The sequence below is a fragment of the Acomys russatus genome, chromosome 30 (genome assembly GCF_903995435.1).
Source record: "Acomys russatus chromosome 30, mAcoRus1.1, whole genome shotgun sequence".
NCBI lineage: Eukaryota > Metazoa > Chordata > Mammalia > Rodentia > Muridae > Acomys > Acomys russatus.
This window is the reverse complement of record NC_067166.1, coordinates 39102204-39125759: the sequence shown is the minus strand read 5'-3', so window position 1 is coordinate 39125759 and position 23556 is coordinate 39102204. Positions and strand designations below refer to the sequence as shown.

The window sequence follows — 23556 nt, the reverse complement described above, 5'->3', positions numbered from 1 at the left end:
AATATAGTAATTCACAGTGTATAGTATTGACAAAGCAATAATTGCTGTGTTATTTTTCTGACAAAATTAGGTACAAATTAGTTTGTGGCATTAATCCTCAGAAATCACTTAAGATGTGGGGGACATATCACACACACACACACACACACACACACACACACACACACACACACATATATATATATATGGCAGCCATAAAAAGTATTTGGACTCATAATTTAAAAAATAGAACTGCCAGCCAAGTGCATTAGCACACAACCATAATTCTAGCACTTGGCAGCAGAGGCAGGAGGATTGTCCACAAGTTCAAGGCAAGCCTGGTCTACTTATTAAAGTGTAGACTGGGCAGAGCTACGTTGTGAGATTCCATCTCAAAACAGGAGGGAAGAGGTGGAAAGAAAGGGAGAGAAAAAAAAAACAACAACCTCAAAACAGGTGCTATAAAACAATTTCTGACTAGACCAGTGGCCGTCAACTGCAGAGGCATTAAGTAATGTACAAAGACAATTTTTGCGATCAGCACAGGGAGGTACTATTGGCACTTAGCGTGCAAAGACTATGAACCCTGCTCATCAGCCTCCAGCGGGACACAGCCAAGATCATGCAGTAACGCCGCAGGTGAGCAGCCCTGGCCTGTACCACAAAGACAAGGAATGGGGAAAGTCACTTAATTCAACTCTGATCTTCATCGCATCAAAATTTCCTCACATTCGTTTTTGACCCCTGGAAGAACATGAACTCAGCTTCTGTTCCTGTTCGTAACAGAGTCATGATCCCCAGGCACCCATGCAAATGGCAGACAAGTGCTATGTGGACAACACCGTTTGGCCAGCAGCTTCCTCTCCATGGAATGCTTCTTTAGTTGCTCCTGCTCCCAGTCATTCAGACATGCCTGATGACTAGTGACTAATAGAAGCCGCTCTTTATAACAACCCTGAGGAAGCGGACCTTCTACCTCATGTAACATTTGCTTACTTGCCCCATGTCTTCACTGTCCTATATCTGCAAAGCAACTCTTTGAAAGAAAACATTTAACTGGGGGTTTTGTACAGTTTCAGAGGGTTAGGCCGTCCTGATCTGCCAGGTGGCATGGTGGCATACTTGGCACGGGAGCAATAGCTGAGACACATATCATTATCCATAGTCAGAGAGAGAGAGGAGAGAGAGAGAGAGAGAGAGAGAGAGAGAGAGAGAGAGAGAGAGAGAGAGAGAGAGAGAGAGAGATACATACCTTGGGCCTGATGTGGGCTTTTGAAACCTCAAAGCCCATGCCTAGTAACACACTTTCTCCGACTAGACCACACCTTCTAATCCTTCCCAAACAATTCCATTAACTAGAGACCAAGCATCTCAAACAACTGGGCTCTTGGGACATTCTCATTCAAACCACCATCCTCCTTTGTCAAAAAACAAGTGGGCATAGCTTTGCCATTTTATATCTCGGCTCTCTGTTCTATTGCCGTGGTCTGTCTATTTTTTTATGCCAGCACCAAGCTGTCTTTATTATTGTAACTCCATGTGTTACATTTGAGGTCGGGTATTGTAATATTTCAACCATTATTTCTGTTCCTTAGGATTGCTTTGGCTGTTTGCGTTTTGTGGTTCTATATGAATTCTTGTATTGTTTCCCCTATACCTGTGAAATGTGACATGGGAGTTTTGATAAATTTTCAATTTAAATCTGTTTAACACTGGTTTTGGTAATATAGACATGTGCACAATATTAACTATTCCTGCCCAGGTGCATGAAATTGGTTTTCCATCATTTAGATCTTCTGTGGTTTATATTTTCAATATATTAAATTTTTTCTTGTCAAAGTCTTTCAGTTCCTTAGTTAGATATTTCCCAAAGTACTTAATTTTGGGGGGAATATTTTTAATGAAAAAAATTCCATGCAGCTGTGCATGGTGCCACATGCCCATAATCCCAGCACTCAGGAAGGCAGAGGCAGGTGGAACTTTGTGAGTTCAAGGAAAGCCTGGTATACAAAGGAAGTCCTGGACAGCCAAGGCTACACGGAGAAACCTTGCCTCTAACAAAGAATGAAAAAGAAAGAGAGAAAAAATTCTCTCCACCCACCAAAATCCATGCCCTTTCTCCTCCTCTCTAGAAAACAGGTACCAAAACAAACAAACAAACAAACAAACAAACAAACCATAAACCCTCCCATAAGAAACACACACACACATTCCATAAAAAAACAAAACTGGAAACGTATTATACCAGCAAAAGGCCATCAAAACAAAATGTCCAAACAAAGCATATGAGTCAAAAGTTCTAAAATAGCAACATTTGTTTTTTATTGGCCTTCTGCTGGGCATGGGGCCTGCGCTTACATGTGCTTAATACACTCAGTAAGTTTTCCCCATTTTTCCTTTGCAAGTGCTTGTCAATTGGACATATTTTCTTGGTTAAGGATCGTGGCTTGTGTCCACTTCCCCTCCCAGTGCTGGGATCCTGTCTGAATTGAACCTGTGCAGGCCCTGGGCACAATGCCATAGCATCTGAGTTCCTGTGTGTGTTGTTCCTGTTGTGTGTGGAAGATACGGTAACCTTGGTGTCTTCCATCCCCTCTGGCTCTTACAATATTTCTACCTCCTTTTCCACATAATTTCCTGACCCCTGAGGTGAGGGGTTTGAGGAAGACATTCCTAAGGACGAGTGTTCCAAGGTCTCCACTCTCTGTGCATTGCCCAGTTGTGGGTCTCTGTGTTCGTTCCCATCTTACTGTAGGAGGAAGCTTCTCTGATGATGGATGAACGAGGCACTGATCTATGGGTAATGGAAGCTCTTCCAGAGTCATGGTGATTTGTGGGGAAGCTATTTTTAATAGAATATTTTCCTAACTTTTTTTTTTTTTTTTTGAGAATAGCTAATTAGTATAGATGGAAGGTAGTTTGTTGTTGTTTTTAAAATACATACTGATTCTGTATCTTGCAACAGCATTACTGCAAAGGTTTATTATAGGGTCCAAGAATTTTCTAGTAGACTCAATAGTATTTCTTAAGTAAAGAACCATGTCCTCTGTAGAGAGGGATACCTTGAGTCCTCGCCTTCCTGTTGTTGTCCCTTGGTGCATTTCCCTTATCTAATTGCTGTGACTAAGACTTTGAGCTACATATCAATAAGACAGAGGAGAGTGGATGAATAGCTTTGTATCATTTTTGATTTTAGAGAAATGTTCTCAATTTCTCTCTATTTAACATAATCTTGGGTGCAGGTCTGTAGCCTTTATTATTTTGAGGTACATTCTATCTATATCTCCCATATCCAGAAATTTTATCACAGAGGCATGTTGAACTTTGTCAAATTCCCTCTTAGCATCAATTGAAATAATTGTGTGGTTTTTGTCCTTGGGGTTATTTTATGGTGTGTTACATTTATTGACTTACGTGTGTTAAGCCAATCTTGCCTGGGATATAATCTTCTTTGTGTGTTTCTGAATTCTTGATGTGTTCATCAAAGAAATTGGTCTGGACCCAAAGCCTGCATCTGCCGGGGAAATGAGTGGACGGACTGAGATGGATCCACTCTCTCCTGCTCCCCCAGATGCAATCCGCCAGTTTCACTCCAGCTCTGTAGCAGAAAGCCAGCCGTGGTCTGTCTTCCTTTCCTCTCCGACTCCACCCCGAGCAGATCACAAAAATCTCCCCCTAGCCTTCTGTCCACCAACTCATTCCATTATCCCAGTCTCCTACGCCAGCTGGCATTCCCCGAGAACACATCTTCTGAGCAGGCCAGGCAGACAGGTAAGGCAAGTAAAGACCTTTACCATCCTCCACATTCAAATCCAATCCTCCAGTCTCATTCCTAGCTCTGCAACAGACTATCAACTGCAGCTTCCTTGCCCCTCTGCCCGCATCTCCTGTAGATCCCACAGACCATCCCCTCCTAACCCCGCCCACTCCTTGCTCTGTATCGCGCCGGCACTGCGCCTCCAGCTCCAGCAGGCAACCCTGTTAACTCATAGGCCCCTCCTGCTAGGAAACCAGGTAGGCTGACTACCGGTCTTTTCTCCCTGTTCCCCAAATCCAGTCCCCCACGCTCATCCCCAGCTCTGCAGCAGAACATTTATGGCAGTCTGCCCTGACCGTCTGTCCCCATCTTCTGTGGATCCCAAAGATCTTTCCCTTCTAACCTCCTTCCCCCACTTGTTGCTTTGTCCCAGACCGCAACCCCAGCAGGCAGCCCCTGCTAACTCAAGGGATGGGATGCACTGGTCAGGGAAATAGACTGATAGCAGATCTCCACCCCTTGATCCAATCCTCCTAGTCTCTCCCCTGCTCTATAATAGAAAACCTAATGCAGTCTCCTTTTCCTTCTGATGCGTCCCCAGTGGATCACAAACAACTTCTCACCCAACCTTTCTTCCTAATTCATACCAGTAATCCCACCCACAACATCAGCAGGCACTCCTTTTGAACACAGCACTGGAGCAGGCCAGGAAAAAAGGCAAACAGCCATCATCATTTCATTTACATCTCCGAAAATCCAGAGAGGAAATGAAAATCAAGGAACAAAAAAGCCATACAACAAAGACAAATCCAGAAACCAGCCACTAGACCTATAATCATCTTAAATCCAGCTGCCTAGATACCAGCTTTAAAAAGACAACCAATAACAGTCAGGGCAATATGTTTCCACTAGAGCCCCACTGTCTAACCAAAACAGGCCCTGTTTATTCCAACTGTATGAAGATGATAGAGGTCCGTAAGGAGGAAATGAATAAATCCCTTTAAAAATAAGGAAAACACAAACATCTGGGGGGAAATGAATAAATCCCTTAAAGAAACCCAAGAAAGCACAAACAGTGGAAGGAAAGAAATAAAATTGCTCAAGACCCAAAATTGGAAGTAGAATCAATAAAGAAAACACAAACTGAGAGAATCCTGGAAATGAAAAAAAATTAGGAATTTGAATCGGAACCACAGAGCAAGCTTCACCAACAGATTACAAGGAATAAAACCAAAGAATCTTGGGCACTGAAGAAATGATAGAAGAAATGGATACATCCATCAGTGAAAATATTAAATGTAAAAAATAACCTGTCAAAAATCTGGGAAACTATGAAAAAAACCAAACCTATAAATAATAGGATATGAATAACAGGAAGGAGAAGAATCCCAACTCAAAGTCCCAGAAAATATTTCTTTTTTTTTAATTTTATTTTTATTGTTTATTTTCCCCAGAAAATATTTTCAACAAAATCATAGAAGAAAATTTTCCTAACCTAAAGATGCCTGTAAAGATACAAGAAGTATACACAACACCAAATAGAGTGGACTAAAAAAAACAAAACAAAACAAAAAAACACAAAAAAAACAAAAAACAAAACCCTAACCAAATAATACTCAAAACACTAAATATACAGACAAAGAAATAATATTAAAAGGCACAAAGGGAGGGCTGGTGAGATGGCTCAGAGGTTAAGGGCACTGACTACTCTTCCAGAGGCCCTGAGTTCAGGTCCCAGCAACCACATGGTAGCTCACAACCATCTATAATGAGATCTGGTGCCCTCTCCTGGGCCTGCAGGTGTACATGCCAGCAGAACACTGTATACACAATAAATAAATAAATCTTATAAAAAAAAAAGCTACAAGGGAAAAAAAGATCAAGTAACATATAAAGAAAGACCTATTAGAATTACACCTGACTTCTCAATAGAGACTCTAAAAGCCAGAAGGGTATTAACAGAAGAGTTGTAAACTCTTAATAAGCTGCTATGTCAATTTTAATATCTAACAAAACAGACCTCAGCCAAATCTAATCAAAAGAGATGGGGAAGGACACCTCATACTCATCAAATGAAAAATTAGCCAAGATGACATTTGAATTCTTAGCACCTATGCTCCAAACAAATATCCAAATTTAAACAGACCTATAGCTTCTAGTGAAATAGAAGCAGTCATTAAAAATCTCCCTATCTTACCCCAAGTCAAATTGTTTTAGCACAGAATTATACCAGACTTTTAAAATAGAGTTAATGCCAATACTCCTCAAATGATTGCACAAAATAAAAACAGAAGCAACATTGCTCAATCCATTCTATGAGGCCACAGTTACCCGTGGCACTTTGTGGTAACACACAAAGACTCAACAAAAAAAAGGAAATTATAGACCAATATCCCCTATGAACATAGATGTAAAAATATTCAATATTTACAAACCAACTCTAAGAACATTTCAAAAAAGATCACCAAGATCAAGTAGGCTCCATTCCAGAGATGCAAGGATGGTTCAATATACAGAAATCAGTAAATGTCATCTACCATACAAACAAAGTAAATGAAAAAAATCACATGATCATCTCATTAGGTGCTGAAAAAGTCCTTGACAAAATTCAATACCTCTTTATGATATGGGAATATACATAAATGACCCTGAAAATTCTACCAGAAAGCTCCTATAGCTGATAAACACTTTCAGCAAAGTACTTTGAGTTGGGTTTTGATGTAGTTATGCCTTCTGCACTGGGGATTGTATTACACTAGGAAACTGTTTTCCAAATTTTACTGTGTGGAAATAAACTGGCATATATGTGTTCAGTATAATATGACGAGAAAAAACAAGCATGTAAATATGCAGGGATAAGAAAGGACAAAATGCATTGTAACGAACACGAGTTATGAAAGTATGTAAAGTTGAGTGTTTCTCTAGTTCTGCTGCTGTCAGAGTATTTGCTTTGGGTTGAAGATAAGAGCATAAAGTAATTCAGCAGTGAAACTGCAAATTTTAATGTGTAGTTCCTCATCTTCTGTTCCTGTAGCCTCTTCTAGGATCACCTTTGCTTGTAATGAGTGTGAGCATTTGCTCCCTTATCACATACGCAGTATGACTGTCTCTCTAAACAAGAAAAACTAACTATGCCCAAGTAATATCTTCTGGAAGGGTATGTTGCTAACTAACATTCTGGAATTAAAGCCAGAAACACAATTACTATTGTGTCTCTTTTGTTATAAGGCCAGTCTCCAACTGGAGATTGACTTTCCTGGTAACATTGGAAATCAGACTCCATCTGCTGGTAGCATATTAAAACAGGAACATTTTTGAAATGCATCTTCCTTCAAAGAAAAAATAAAATCGTGTGTAACTTTTTGCTTAAAATTTTCCTTAATATCATGGGCATGATTATCTTTAATTTTATATATTATAGAACTAATAGTTAAAAACTGCAACATCGTTAGTTTAGTTTATGACATTTACAGTTACTCTACTGGGTGTAAAAAGTAGTTCAGCCAGGAGTAGATAGGTAGGTAGGTAGATGATAGATAGATGATAGGCAGACAATAGGTGGGTAGGTTGGTAGGTAGATAGTTCCTTTAAAAAAATTTTAAAGACAAAAGGCAGACTTTTAAAATATGGTCAAAGTTCATAATTTAATCTACAGAAAAATCTAAATAATTTAAGCTACAGAATAATCTAAATAATTTAATCTACATAATCTACAGAATGCAGGCTATTCATCCTGGGTTTGTTTAATTTTTATATAAAGGAAACCAGGCTAAACTTCACAGCAAGGGCAGTACAGCAAAACCTAACTGGAGATGGAAAGCTCTGCAGGGGCAGGCCCCGCACAGCTCAGGGCTAATGGTGCGAGTGCCTTGATTATGGTTGACAAACTTAAATAAACAAGCAGCTCCATCTTGCACCAGTGTACCAGGGCCACTAATGAACCCAATTCCATGTCCTAAAGAATTCACTGAATGAACATCATTAGAAGATTTAAAAATTTTTACAAATAATTCTGACTGTGGCTTTGAGAAATTGAATGTAAAAACATTAAAAAGGAAGAAAAGGGTAGAAAAAAACAATGTTTTTTAAAAGAATTTATAAACACAAACAATATTTTCACATTTTATAATTTTTTACGTGTATATGGTGGGCAATGTGCTGTTTCGTGGGTGATTGAGTCAGGTTTGAACTTCATGTCAAAAATGAGAAATTAATTGTAAGGAATATATTTTTCTCCTAAGTTTATTTCTATTAGTTCTCTTAAGTTATGTTAAGGGGCAGGAATGTAGTAATAGAATATCCATCTAGAATGTATAAGGCCTTGGGTTTGATCTCCAGCACTGGGCCAAATAATCAAGCAAACAAAATTGACTGTCTTAGAGAAATAATGTACATAAAGTAACTTCCTGGGCTTTTAGTAAATTAGACACTTACTGCTTGTGTGATTTGGGCATCTTACTTAACCACAATAATTCAAAATGTCCTGTCTTTTGAGTAGTAAAATGACTTGAGATGCGGGGCTGGGTGCACTGCAAATCTTGAGGTCTCAATGACTGGTAGGTATTTATAAACAACTACTATATGTTTATTTTCCTGTGTATGTCATTTAAGAGTGCGACTCTTGCTTAACCTGTGTTTAGCTACCTATGCTTTCTTCCCACCTCTGCGATAAGAGACATATATAAATTCTTGAAGCTCACCCATTTATTCCTCAGCTCCTATTTGTGTTTGATTATGTGGTGCGCTAATTATGCAAAGATGGGTATCCCAGAGTCCTGTCTTGGATACTTTACAGTTTTCTACCATGAAAACATTCTCAAAGTTAGGTAATAAGACTGGCTTTCGTGCTTTCTCATGACTGACCAAGTAACCTTTTCTTTTCTTATAAATCGCAGTCTGCTAAGCAGCACCAGCAGTAAGAACCATTTAGAGAGGAGCTGGCTGCTTTTCATGCTGGACAGACGCAATATGAAAGCACTGAATTGTTGACTTAACATATTGCTTAGTGGAACAGCTGACTAAGCTGCCTCAGGAAGGAGATGGCGCCATGGAGAACTCCAGCGCGCATGTCTGTTGTTAGGTCTGGTGATAGGAGGCGAAATTATAGGCATCGCTAGGAAGCAGCCGCATGACATGGAGGTTTCTAAGTTCAACTAAACTTGTTTAATTGAAAAATTTGCTAAAGCGAACTTGCTTATTTAAATTTAGTCTTAAGGTCATGAAAATATTTGTTGAAGCCACTTCTTTTGTTTAGAGACCATGCTTCGTTTACAGAGAAAAAAAAGTAAATTCCATACAAAATTCACTCAAAATGTAAATTTATATGTCTCAAAATTCTAATATTAGTAGTGACTTTTATGCTTTTGGAAAGTTTCAGAAGCACTTACTGTTGTTTAAGAGCAATTTTGATCAATGTTAAAATGTAACATGCCACGTTAAAGCAGAGATCCTCTGCCCTAAATAGCATCCCCACCTTACTTTGCATTTATTCAAAATGCACTTGCAACACACATCTCAGTCAAAAGACCAACAATCCTAGTGGGAAGGAATTCTTCAAGGTACTAAAGAAATGACTTTAAAATTTTGATGCAAAATTTGACAAATGATAAGAATAGGCAAATCTCAGGAAAGGAAAGTCAAACAGTGAAAAGGATGTAGATTAAAACACATACTTTTTTTTTTTTTTAATCTGGTAGGCTGCAAACATTACTAGGGAAGCAAACCCAGTTCTAGTGAGAGCATATGGAAAGACCTCTGTCTATGTTGCTGATAAAATGCAGACTTCTATATACTAGTTAAGAAAGAAACTTATAAAATCCAACCAGTTAACTGTGTGAAGTTCACTGGGATGTATAGACTTTGGGTCTGGTTTATTTCGCTGTTTTTTTTTTTTTTTTACTTGAAAGTTCCTTATACGTTTTTAAGACGTATACTCTTGAACCTGAACCTAGAAATTATTATCTTATTATGCTAATTAAAATGTAAAGTTGACATGCAAAGCAATGGGCTTTAGTATGGCACTTTTATACTTCTTTTTGTTTATTTGTTTTGTTTCAAGCCCTGGTCATCCTGGAACTGGCTCTGTAAGCCAAGCTGGCCTCAAACTCCAGTGATCCCTCTGCCTCTGCCCCCTCCCCACCCCCTAGCGCAGCTCTTATTTATGCCTGTCACTCACTCTTCTTCTCTCCCCTCTTTATGGTCTCCCCCCTTCCCCAGACAGTCTTTGACATCTGCTTTGACATCACAGGGATTCCATCCACTATCTTTACTCTCTCTCTCTTTCTCCCCCTCTTAAAGATTTCACCCATGACAGAAAATATGCAATGTTTGTCTTTCTGAGTGTGGTTTATTTCACTTAACATAATCTTCTTCAATTCCACTTCCCCATAAATTTCATGATTTCTTTATAACTGAAGGAGATTCCACTGAGTATGTACTACAGTGCTTTTTATTCTTTCATGTATTGATGGAGATCTAGTCTCCTTCCATTTTTCAGTTGTAACAAGAACAGTGACAAACACAGATGTGCAAGTGTTTCTGTGGCATCTTGACTAAGTGCCCTTCATGTACTCAAGAGTGGAATAGCAGGGTCATATGGCAATTCTATTTTTAGGGTTTTTTTTGTTTGTTTGTTTGTTTGTTTTGCTTTGTTTTGTTTTTAGGGCCCTCGATGTTAACTTCCATGGTAGCTGCAAAAGCTTATATATTAAATTGTATATCTTAAAATGTCTGGATTTTCACTTTCCCTTTGAATATTTTTCTTTGCTGTATTCCAAAAATAAGGGGACAAATTAGATCAACCCCACAGCTGCTTACTGAGTAGTCTTAATGGGCAGGAAACTTCATAATCTGAAAGTGTTGTCCTCAACATAAAGAAATTTATATTCATTTACTTGACAAATTCTTTTCTCCAAGATTTAGTAATAATTTATCATCTTTTTGTTACATACATTTTCCATTTTAATATGAATAAAGTAAAGTAAATTCACATTATGGCATACTGTCGTGTGTTAGCTTTGTGACTTTGGAGTACAAATACTGTGGCGTCTCTTATGTGGGAATACAGAAGAGATGCAGAGAATACAGACAGGTTGGCATTTCCTAGGCAATATGGGACAGAGAGGCAAAAGAACAAGATACAAGGAATGCTAAGATCATGGTCTCTAAGTAACTAGAATTTTCCTTTGTGCTGTATTTCTGTGACACAGTGGTCATTTAAGCAAGAAAGGGAGCCTTGAGAACGATGTCAGTCACTCAAACATTTGTTTAATCCTGTTTATTACATTCTCTTTCAAGTAGAGGAAAATTCAGTTCAGAAGTTGTAAATACCAGAAAGGGTAAAAAGCACTGAGTGAGCAGCCACAGAAGAAGCATAAATAAACCAAAAGTGTTCTAGAGATTTTAGATAATCTTTGGTAATCAATTTGTGTTCAGTAAAACTTCACACTGATACATTTTAATATAAAATTGGTAATAAATTAAATTACACTGTAGGAAATATTAGAGAATGTTTCATATATCAGTTGATACACAAAGGAAACAGTAAAGCTGATATTCATGGACTGATGAGACGACTCAGTGAGTAAAGGTGCTTGGCACCAAACCTGATAACCTGAGTTGAACTCTGGAACTCACGTGATAAAAGGAGAGACTCAACACCTGCAAGTCCTCCTATGATTGCCAAAAATACCTCCATAAATAAATAAATGTAATAATTAAAAATGTAAATAATTTAATTTATGTTAAAATAAATATTCACATTTATTCCCCTTTGAACATTGTATAAATTACCTTATTGTAGAATGTCCTCTGAATTGATTTATCACTTTATTTCTTGTCCAGGCTCAAATTTCTGGAATAGGTTTTATCTATTGCCAGTGCTTTCATTATGCAAAACTCTTTGATATTCACTTAAGAGAATTAAAAATGATCCATTCACTTACTTGAATTCCAAGAGGTTCATTTCATGCTGATAATCTCCCTGGACCATCTTTAAGTTTGATGTGTGCTCAGATGTAGATGCCTCTATCTTTCCTAAGAGCTGCATTACCTAATGGAAGTACAAGATGTTTGTGTGTGAGAGCAAAACCACCAGCACTTATGAACTTATATGTTCTTTCTGAAGAATTCCAGAGCTTGCCTGCATTAGAAACTATTCACTTGCCACAAGACCAGGTAGGCTGCCCACAGACCTTCCCCCATACTTGCTATTGCCACAGACCCAGTTCTCAGAGTGGCCTCTAGTGATGTACGCTCCACCATACCTCCTGTGGGTCCCACAAATTATTCCCTCTGCCCTTCCCACCTTATCATTGTGTCCCAGCATCCTCTGATCAACCACAGGCCACATCTGCCAGAAAAACAGGCAGGCTATCTTCAGACCTTACTCATTCCTGTTACTCAAGACACAATTCTCATGGTCACCTCTAGCACTGGAACAGAGCATCAGGGGCAGCTCTCCATTCCCTGTCTATGCCTCTTGTAGATCCCTCAATAATTTTCTCATTGCCTCCTCTTCCCACAGCCTCCAACACCAGCAAGCATTTCACCCCCCACTCCCTCCCCTGTGAACAAACCAGGCTAGCGGAAAAGGAAAACAGGCAGCACTCATCCAACACTCTCTGAAAATCTAGAGAGGATTCAGAAACCAAGAAATAAAACTCTCACCCAAAAAAGACAGAGACATCAACACCTAGACCTATAATCACCTCAAACCCAGATGCCTAGACACTAGCATAAAAACACAATAAATGACAGCCAGCGCAGTATGCCTCCACCAGAGTCTAGCTGTCCCACCAGGCCCTGAATAGTCTAACATAGCTGAAGCATAAGACAATAACAATCAAACCATCTTTATGAAGATGATATATATCCTTAATTAGGAAAATTAATAAATCCCTAAAGGAATTCAGGAAAACACAACAAACAATTGGAGGAAATAAAAAAAATCTATTTACAAAAAAGCAAGCAAACAAGCCAACAAACAAAAAACATACAGCAGAGGGAAACAAAAATGTTCAAGACCTGAAAATGGATATAGAAGTAATAAAGAAAACAAAAACTAAGGGAATCCAGAAAATGAAAATTTTTAGGAGTTTGAGCAGGAACCACGGAGGCAAAGCTTTACCAGAACAATACAAGAGATGGAAGAGATAATCTCAGGCATTAAAGATGTGATGATAGGAATGGATATGTCCATTAAAGAAAATATTAATCTAAAATAATTCTGAACCCCCCAATCCAGAAAATCTGGAAAACTATGAAAAAATGAACTACAAATAATAGAAATAGAGGAAGGAGAATAATCTAAGCTCAATAGAAAACATTTTCAATAAAATCATAAAAGAAAAATTTCCTTACTGAAAGGCAATGCCTATAAAGATACAAGAAGCATACACAACACCAAATGGATTGGACTAAAAAGAAAGTCTCATTATCACATAATAATCAAAACTCTAAACATACAGAACAAAGAAAGAATATTAAAAACTGCAAGGGAAAAAGATCAAATAACATATAAAGACAGACTTATTAGAATTGCATCTGACTTCCCAATAGAAACTCTAAAAGCCAGAAGAGTGTTGACAGAAGAGTTGCCGACTCTAAGAGACCACAAATGGGAGCCTAGACTACTATACCCAGCAAAACTTTCAATCACCATAAATGGGGGAAATGGGAAATTACGTAATAAAATCAGATTTAAACAACATATATCTACAAGTCCAGTCCTACAAAAGGTGCTATAAGAAACAAAACAAAACAAAACAAAACAAAACAAAAAAACAAGATTAGCTACACCCATGAAAACACAGGGAAACACCCACTCACACCACCAACACCACAACCACCACCGACAAAATAACAGAAATCAACAATAGCTATTTATTGATAGCTCTCAATATCAATGCTTCAATTCCTCAACAACAAGACACAGAAGAACAGAATGAATACAAAACAGGATCCATCCTTCTTCTGCACACAAGAAACACACCTTGCTGGGCGGTGGTGGTGCATACATTTAATCCCAGCACTTGGGCAGCAGAGATAGGCAAATCTGTGAGTTTCAGGCCAGCCTGGTCTACAGAGCAAGTTCCAGGACAGCCAAGACTATATAGAGAAACCCTGTCTCAAAGAATGACAGAGAGAGAGAGAGAGAGAGAGAGAGAGAGAGAGAGAGAGAGAGAGAGAGAAACACACCTCAATGTCAAGGATAAAGAATACACATTACCTCAGGTAAAGGATTAGAAAAAGATATCTCAAGTAAATGGAGCCAAGGATGTAAGCTAGTACAGCCATTTTAATATATAATAAAGTAGACTTCAAGCCAAAATTATTCAAAAAAGACGGAGAAGGGCATTACGACGTAGTCATCAAAGGAAAAATCCACCACTTGGGGCAGATGAACCAGGGAATGGGTTGGGATGGGAGCAGGAGGGATGGTAAAATGGAGGATTATAATGTGTGGAGAGACAGCTGAAACTGGAGATGGGTGGCATTAGGAAGATGGTATGGAAACTTAGTGCAGCATAAACCATGAACTCTATAAGGGTGACCCTAGAGAGGACTCCTAGTAAGACAGGATATGGAGTCAGAACTGATCATCTTTTTTTTTTTTTTTTTTTTTTTTGGCCAGGCAAGGCTTCCAGTGGTGGGACTAGGTTGAGTTGTTGGGTTGTTGGCCCAGGAGATCCTATGGAGATCCCTAAACAACCCAGGATAAAGCTAGGACAGAAGGTCACTCTCAGAAAACTGACAGTGGGTACCCATTGCTGAGGACATGCTGGTACAAGCTTGGGGCATTCACCCCTGCGTTCTAGTCTGTTAGTAATGAGAAGGTATTCTGTAGGCCATGGAAAGAGAAAACAAACCTAGACACCAACCCAGCCACAACCTGTCCTGAATACAAGATACACTGCATACAAGATGCAGTAGTGGCACAGAACTTTTGGGAGTGACCAATTAATATTTAGTTTAGCTGGATGCCCACACGATGAGAAGGAGCTCATGCCCTACAGTGCCTGGATGGCGAGGAACTGGAGACTTGATAGACCAGGGACCTAGGGTAGAATCAAACACAACTAGCCAAACAAAAAAAAAAAAAAAAAACAAAAAAAACCTCAATGAAATATTCTGCTACACTCATCAGTGCCTTGTCCATCATCAGAGAAGCTACAGCAGCAGATGGCAGCAGGAAAGACTGTAGGATTAAGAGGGGATTGAGGACACTAGGAGAACATGGCCCACAAAGTCAACAAAGCAGGGCTTATATGGGCCAGAGAGACTGAAGCGTCAAGCATGGGACCTACATGGGTCTGCACCAGGTCCTCTGTGTATGTTATGGCTGTTGGCTTTGTGGTTTTGTGGGACTCCTAACAGTGGGAGCAGGTGTGTGGCTCTGACTCTTTGCCTGCTCTTGAAACTCTTTTCCTCCTATTGGGTTTCCTTGTCCAGCCTTGGTATGAGGACTTTCACCATGCCATATTGTGTCTTGTTTTGTCCTGTTTGGCTGTTGCCTCTTGGAGATGTGCTCTTTTCTGAAGAGAAAATGGAAGGGGAATGGATCCTGGGGAAAGAGGAGGTGGGGGGAACTAGGACGAAGATACAGAGAAGAATCTGTACTTGGCATGTATTGTATGAGAGAAGAATCTATTTTCAATTAAAAAAAAAAGATTCAAAATGACAGTTATAGCGTTCTCATGAAAACAGTAATAGGAAGTAGTCCACTTCATTGTCCTTATGTTTGTAACGTTCGGTAGGTAATAGGCAATCTGGTGATACTGCAAAGACGTACTATTGACATCACTTCATTAATCAGTTTTATTATTTCTTCATTTTCTTTCTTCCTAGTCACAGTCTGTCCTTCCCCCATTATATCCTCAGCCTAATGGCCAACGCTAAAAGCTCAGATACCTAATTGGTAATGTGTTAAGCGCTCAGACACTTATTGCAGAGACATTTGCATACAGTCAGACTCCAAGGGAAACACACATGGTGGGCATGAGATTTGACCTCTATAATTTCCAGATAGTGTTCTAACTTGATCACAAGGAAATAACTTGTGACATAAGGGATGGGAAAGAAGAAGTTCCAGAAGCTTTGGGGGGAAATTCCTTTAGACACAAGAGCTGGATTTAAAACAAACACCTGACAACAACACGCACGAGCCTAAACAAATCCCAGAGAACGAATTAGCCACGGCTCCCACTGTAGATGGATGCTAAGGACCAGCATCTTCCAATCAGTTATTGCCTTAGCAATGGAAGAGGTGAAAAGGGGCATGGGGGGGGTGAGATTCAGGTCCTCTGGAAGAGCAACGAGGACTCTTAACCAGCGAGTCACTTCTCCAGGCCTAATAATTTATTTCTAAATGACTTATTTGTTCTTTACTAGTCAAATAAGTAAAGTGCAAATGATTACAGCAAGATACGAAAAATACAAATTTTATTCAGATGTGTGTAACAGCCCATGACACTGGCAAACTTTCTCAGCACCAGTGAATATCTGCAAGTCAGCCCTGCGACCTGAAGGGAATTTCAAATGGCTCCCAATTCAAGAAGAAAAGCGTAGGCTACACGTGTGTACTGTGCTAGGTGGAAATTAATATGCAGAGCCATAGTCCAGCCACTTGCGTGCAGAAATAGAGTTTCACGTGCCTCGGACAACTACTGCAAGGGGCAAACCTGGTCCTTAGCCTTGACTACTTAATAGGCACCAGCCAAGGACAATACAGGTGGTAAACTTTAAAACCCCTACCCAGATCTAGCCAATGGTCAGAACATTCTCCACAGTTGAGTGGAGAGTGGGGTATGACTTTCTCACGTACACTGGTGCCTCACATTTGACCATGTCCCCTGGAGGGGGAGACCTGGTGGCACTCAGAGGAAGGACAGCAGGTTACCAAGAAGAGACTTGATACCCTATGAGCATATACAGGGGGAGGTAATCCCCCTCAGGAACAGTCATAGGGGAGGGGAATAATGGGAAAATGGGAGGGAGGGAAGAATGGGAGGATACAAGGGATGAGATAACCATTGAGATGTAACAAGAATAAATTAATAAAAAAAATAAAAATAAATAAAAATAAAACCAGTAGCATTCAGAGTCCCCTGAGCACCCTTCCCACATGCGGTCCCAGCTGTCTCTGAGCACCATGCCTCACAGGTACAGTTTCACTCAGAGAACTTGATGACTCCCAAGGCATCCCATTGAGTCCTTCCTCCCCTGTTTATGTCACAGGAATCAGGTTTCTATTCCCCTGCCTTATCCAGCGCTCCCCCCACTATTCCTCCCAGACATCCCCTCAGTGAGTCTCTTGCTCATCTGATTCCTTCACTGTATTTGCTTCTCTTGGGTCTGGACTAATACAAGTATCAGCAAGAAAGCCCCTCTGCAAGCAGCTTACCTGGAAAATGAGAGTGTCACACAGTGACAGGACACGGACAAATCTACAGTCAAGGAACAACTTGCGGGTAGCTCCTTATCAGTGGGCAGAAAGGGCCAATCAGAAAGCCCAGGCAACAGGCAGGTCCAGTGAAGAAACTGAGCTTAAGATGCAGGTCTGAGGATTTGTGTGCTTCTTGTAAAAGATCTAACCTACCACAGGGTTTGCATAGACAGGTAACATTACCAACGACACTAATGTTGGGCCTTCAATAATAACAGCTTCCATGGGAGCTGCTTTTGTGAATAACCCTGATCTCTACAGTGTAGAAAGCAGACAGAAAGTAAGCAAATGTCAGCAAGGGATGGAAGCGGCCGATTCTCACAGTGGACACAGAAGGGCACTCACTAAATATTTGTTGGTTCAACTGACTGAGCTCATAATGCATATGAATGAGCTTCAGATTAAATCCGTTGAGGTAAAGGGTTCTCTTTTTTGAGTAGGCCTTTTGAGGAGCTATCAAAAGGTACTGCTGGCAGTAACTTACAATGTCCAACAAATCCTGTTTTTTTTTTTTTGTTTGTTTGTTGTTGTTGTTGTTGTTGTTGTTTTCAGTTACCTTCACATCCAAGTTCTTGGAAATGGTTTCTATGGCAGAAACGAGTTCTTGAACTGACTTCTCAACCTGCCGGCACTCATGCCTGATGAACTGGATGTCCCCGGAAAGCTTCACAATGCTTGAATCACATCTAGAGTCAGGATGGAAATGTGTGTGAGGTCAGCAGGCTCCCAGACTGTAAACTACAGCCGGAGCTGGGCGTTTACTTGATGCCAAATTTCTCCAGGTCTCTGAGTAGCATGTTGGCAGATGTGGGGGCACGCAGAAACGGAGAGAACCTAGTTTAGTCACACTGGCCCAGTCACAGTGCTGAGATACTGTTGGGAAAACTACAGTGACTGGGGAAAATCTTTCCTTTCCTTTCCTTTTCCTTCCTTCCTTCCTTCCTTCCTTCCTTCCTTCCTTCCTTCCTTCCTTCTCTCCTTGCTTCCTCCCTTCCTTTCTTTTTAAACAAAGTCTCACTGTGTACTTCTGGCTGGCCTGGAACTTGCTATGTAGACCAGGTTGTCCCTGAACTCACAGAGATGTACGTGCTTGGTCTCATCAGTGCTGAAATTAAAGGAATGCACCACAGTGCCTGGCTAAGCTAAGTGATTTTTATAGGTTTTAGTGTTTGGGTAATATGCTCAGTTGCCTATTGTTTAGGCAATTCTGATTTCTCTGTCACATTCTAAATCCACGTTTTTCTCTCAACCCCCAGCTGCCAGTTTTCTTTTGGCTAGGAAAAAAAGTCTCAGTCAAACAAAATGTTCTACTCTATCTTCAAAAAACAATGTCCGGTTCTCCTAGCATCTAACAAAACTTCTCTTCCTGGACTGGCCTCAGATTGGTGTTGCCCCGTAGGAAAAAGGCAGTTCATATTGCCACCTGAGTGAACACTGGTCCTTAGTGCTGAGTGTTTTAGGGAAGGAAGCCTGGTGAGAGAGAGAGAGAATGGCAGGGAAGAAAACACAGAACCACCTGCCCCTCTACTGTTTCGCAAGCCTGTCTTGGAGAAGCTACCTGCTGCATTAACAATCAGTTTCAGCTGTTGCTCATGCCGGAAGAAATGGAGGACAGAGCAGTAAGAACCTGGCAAGGCTCAACGCTCAGAGCTTTCCTGGACAGTTGTTCTGTAAAAACAACTGTTTTTAATTGCTATCAAATAATAGCTACTTACTAGGAACCATTTCTGTCACACCAAATAACATAAATGTTAGGATTACTAATATACATATATATATATATATATATATATATTATTTTTTTAAGACAGGGTTTCCCTGTGTAGCTTTGGTTGCCCTGGACTCACTTTGTAGACCAGGCTGGCCTTGAACTCACAGAGATCCGCCTGCCTCTGCCTCCTGAGTGCTGGGATTACAGGCGTGCGCCACCACACCCGGCAATTACTAATATTTTGTAAGCTCCAGGACTAAATTTTTTTTCTGATAACTCCTCTGGAACCAAAGGTGAATTAAGATAGTGATCTCTTCCTAGCATTCTGTGAAGGGAGGGTGTAGGCGTGAGGTTACTGTGTAATTCAAATGGCGATTTCTGTACCCTCCATCCCCCATTTCTGGTTGGAGTCCTTGTTCTGAGAACTACTGCCTCTCTCTATGTTGTGTTAATACTACTCCCCAGTTATCCTCTGATATGCCAATAAAGCAACTGACAACCAATCACTGAGCAGGGAAGAGAATAGGGCTGGACTTCCTGCCAGCCAGGGGAGGAGGAATAAGAGGAGGCAGTAGGGGATTCAGGCAGGGATTGAGCCGCCAGAGAGGTCCAAGAGATATTAGAAGGAGCTGGAGCATGAAAACTACAAATTGCAAGTATCTCTGGGATGCATGCTGGGAGGAAAACACATTAGCTTAGAGGGTTAAGAGTAGATTAATAACTGCTCAGTTCTTGTGCTGTGAAGCCTGTTAAAATAATATAATAGAGTCTCAATTATTTCTGTGATAGCTGCGTTAAGAGAGAAATTGAGAAACAAACATAGTTTTATAAAAATAACTTTAACACGAGGCTGTGGCTGGAAGACAGGAGGCTGTGGGGAGACAAAATTAGGAGTCAGTCAGATCAAGACTGAAACAACATGCTATGCACTTGTGTCACATTCCAAGACTGTTTTACACATTTGTGTATAGAAACCGTGATAGGTGGAATGGAAACTCTGTTGATGATTTATTAGAAGGTCCTTATGTGAATCCACGCTGGGATCACACCACCCCAAGACTAGGCATGAGTTGTTGCTACTTCCTGTCCCCTTCTGCCACCTCTCCCCACTCCCTACCCTCAGGGACAGCTGGCATGCATCTCTTGTCTGTCTTTCCAGCTGGTAGAGTTTGGAGGAAATCACTAATCAGCACCTCTGACAAATCCCACATTACAGTAAAAGTGAGAGTGGTTTTTCTTTTCATTTTAAGTTTTCCATTAGCACTGAGATATCTTGAAGGAGAAATAAGCAACACGTCTCCTCCATTCTGTCCTGTGTAGACAGAAGTACCTTCCACTCAACTTTTATTATCAAAGAACATGATTATTGTATTTAATCACAGATCAACATGATTTATCATTTAAAAAAAAATCCAAGTTGGCCTTTTAGTCCTAGCGAGCCAAACATGACAATGAGCTGGCCAGGTGTAGCTGCTGCTACAGCTTTTGTGTCATGGCCATTCCTGTGTGTGCCCTGTGGACACTCACCTTTCTCTGTTTGGGCTCAAGGTCAATCTATCAGAGGAGAGGATATCAAAGGAAGGCTGTACAACAGTGAGAAATTCACTTCAAAGGAAGCAGTTGCTTTAAAACTACCAGTACATTGTGATGGGGAAGAAGTGAAAACCCAAGGAATCAGAACTTTAATTAAGTATTAAATATTAAAATAAATTATTGAGGCTGATTTATGAAACAGTAAAGTGTTTGCTAAGAATTATGTTAAAATAACTTAATTTCAATTATAACAAAATGCTCATTGGTATTAAAATCACTGCATGTGGAAAGGCAGTAATCAAGATGCCTTGGTTCATCCATTAGTCATTTTTTTTTTTCTGGCAAAAACACAGAAAAGAGGCAGGAGAGGGAGGGAAAGTTTAAGTCTGATGGCTCTAAGCCAGAAATTGGCTCAGATAACCAAATAGATTTCAGAAAATTTCCATAAATATTAGACATTTCAAGGAAAAATAAGACCTTGTCCTGAAGTTATTACTTAAGATTGAGAATAGAGATTCATAAAATATTGGAGACAGTGGAATGTGCTAGCAAGTGCCTGTATGTACAGGTCATTGAGAGGAAGGGGGACATTAGTAGTGTAGTCAGCCTGGATAGTACTGCAGAGCTTTGTCATAAGACAGACAGACAGACAGACAGACAGACACACACACACACACACACACACACACACACACACACACACACAGACACAGACAGAGAGAGAGAGAGAGAGAGAGAGAGGAAAAGAGAGAAAGTGAAAGAGTGGAGGGAGTGGAGAAAGGAAGGAATTCAGTAGTAAAGCCGGTAATTAGCTTGATTCTGTACTAAAAAAATAAAGAGATTTAAAATAAAACATTAAACTGGAGCAAAGGAAAAAGAATATAACATCTTCTGGATGTTATTCTATTGGTCTCTGAATTACTTAAAAATGTATGTGTGTGTGTGTGTGTGTGAGAGAGAGAGAGAGAGAGAGAGAGAGAGAGAGAGAGAGAGAGAGAGAGAGAGAGAGAGAGAGAGAGAGAGAGAGAGATGTGCCAAGGCTCACCTGTGGAGATTCAGAAATCAGAAATCAGTTCTCTCCTTCCACTCTGTGTTTGGGAATTGAACTCAGGTCTCTAGCTTACACTGCAAGCACTGGTACCCCATGAACCTTCTCTTGGGCCCTTGGTTACTTTGAATCCATTTGGTCTTTGCCTTAAGTACAAAATAGAATTTATAAGAAAGAAATAACAGGATTTTAAGTGTCACCAGTATACCATCAAACTGAACCAAATTATATTTCATTCAAAAGGAAGTGTTTGTTGCTTATGTTTTTTGAAAAATATATATTTAAGTAGGGCCATAGGTTCATCCATGTTTATCTTATTATCTTGATTTATAACTCTCCGAAATCTAAAAATACGTTTTCATGTATCTGATATTGGATAGTAAACATGGAATGACATGTAAATGTTGTCTTTATTTACGTGGTCTCTAGTTTTCAGTTAACTTTTCTTTGATGACTTTCTAGCCGTAAGTATTATTTCCTAAACAGAACTGAATTGTCAGAGGAACAGAGTGGTATTTCAGAACTGTTGAGTCTTTCCTAGTGCCACTAGGTTATTTGTGTTGTAGGGCAACATAAGCCCTGAGCTCCTCAGCTGCCTCTGTCCATCCAGCTTCCCCTTGGAGCTCCATGCCCACTCTGCCCATTCTGGATAAGATCCCACAGCCTTCTCAGATGAGAGAGGTTTAGAAACAAGGCACCATCACTTCCTGCTTCTTTCTTCTAGCTGCCTCTCATTCCATAGTTTGATCCTTTGCTGAATAATGGGGAGAGGAGGGCAGGTATTCAACCATACCCCAGACCAAAAATTTGGATATGCTTCCTAAACTTTTTGACATGTATTCCTCTATTCTAGTTAATGTTGATTTGTGTAGTAATTCTATAGATTCTACTTTTCTATGTTTGTCTTCTGCACTGGACATCAATGACTAGTGACTTAGTTTAGGCCCTAGCCACCTCTACCCTGGGTTGCTGCAACAGACCGCCTCTGATCTCTATGCCCTCTTATTTTATACACCACCAATTCAGATTATTATCAGAATGCCACCAAATATATTGCCACCTGACCTAAAATTCTCTTATGGCTATTTACAGCCTTCTACATGAAGCTCAAACTCCACAACTTTGGTTGTTTCTTTGGCATTATCTCTCATCTCTCCTTGAATACGTATTCCAAAATATCATAACCAGAATACTCTTCTCATGGTCAGGCCTTGGAAGACGCCTCATCAGACCTTCTCTTTGCTTGTTTCCATACATTTTCTCCTGTGTGAAGTGTTTTTTCTACCTTTCTTGGCTCATTACTGCAAATCTTTCAAAAACCCATCCTGAGTATTACCTCCTGGAGGAGCCTCTTCTGCTCAGTCTGGTTTGAACACTGTCATCACTCACCAGGCTTTCAGGACAGCATTATCCTCATTGCTGGCAAGCTGTTGAGAGATCTAGTTTTGCCAGGTGGACAGTGGAAAGACACTGAGAGGGGCATGTGTTGCTGAGTCTTAGCTTGGCATATGATAGATACATGGTGAATGAATCGTGTGTTTTGGTTTTGGTTGCTTTGAGATTGGGGTCTCTCTCTGTAGCTCTGGATGCCATGAAACTCACTATTTAGAACAAGCTGGCCTCGAACTCACAGAGAGCTCCACTTGCTTCTCCTTACCAAGTCCTGGGATGAAAGACACGTGCTACCATGCTCATTTGTGAATGCATTTTTATTTAAATGATGGGATAAATATCCTAAAATTCTCTGACTTAACTCTGTTTTGTCCAAAATTCAAGTACTGTCAGCATGGTAAAATAAGGAGGCAAGGTGGCAGATGACCGGAGCTCCTCCCAGATGAGTAGACTTAAGGCCTGCATGGAGGTCATCAGGCCTCTGACACATGAGGACACTGTTAATCACTCTGGAGGATGCAGCCCTCACAAGACCATGGAACTTGCTGTCCTGCCACAGTTCCCAGCCACTGTGAGATACTTGAGTTTCTGCTCTTATAAACACTTAGCTTCAGGTATTCTGTGATAGCTGAGTAGATAGACTAAAAACTTTGACTTAGAAGTCAGCCATCTCGTTCTCACCCAGTAATTTA

The 23556-nt window shown here is 40.2% G+C and overlaps 1 protein-coding gene across 1 annotated transcript in view; it reads right to left on the bottom strand.

Moving 5' to 3' along the window:
* Window positions 1-23556, bottom strand: part of Fam81b (family with sequence similarity 81 member B) — a 102464-nt gene that overhangs the window by 57042 nt on the left and 21866 nt on the right. The window contains exons 6-7 of the mRNA XM_051172501.1: window positions 17737-17866; window positions 11680-11786 (exon numbers count right to left, since the gene is read on the bottom strand). Coding sequence (XP_051028458.1) covers window positions 11680-11786; window positions 17737-17866 — 237 coding nt within the window. The remainder of the gene's footprint in view (window positions 1-11679; window positions 11787-17736; window positions 17867-23556) is intronic.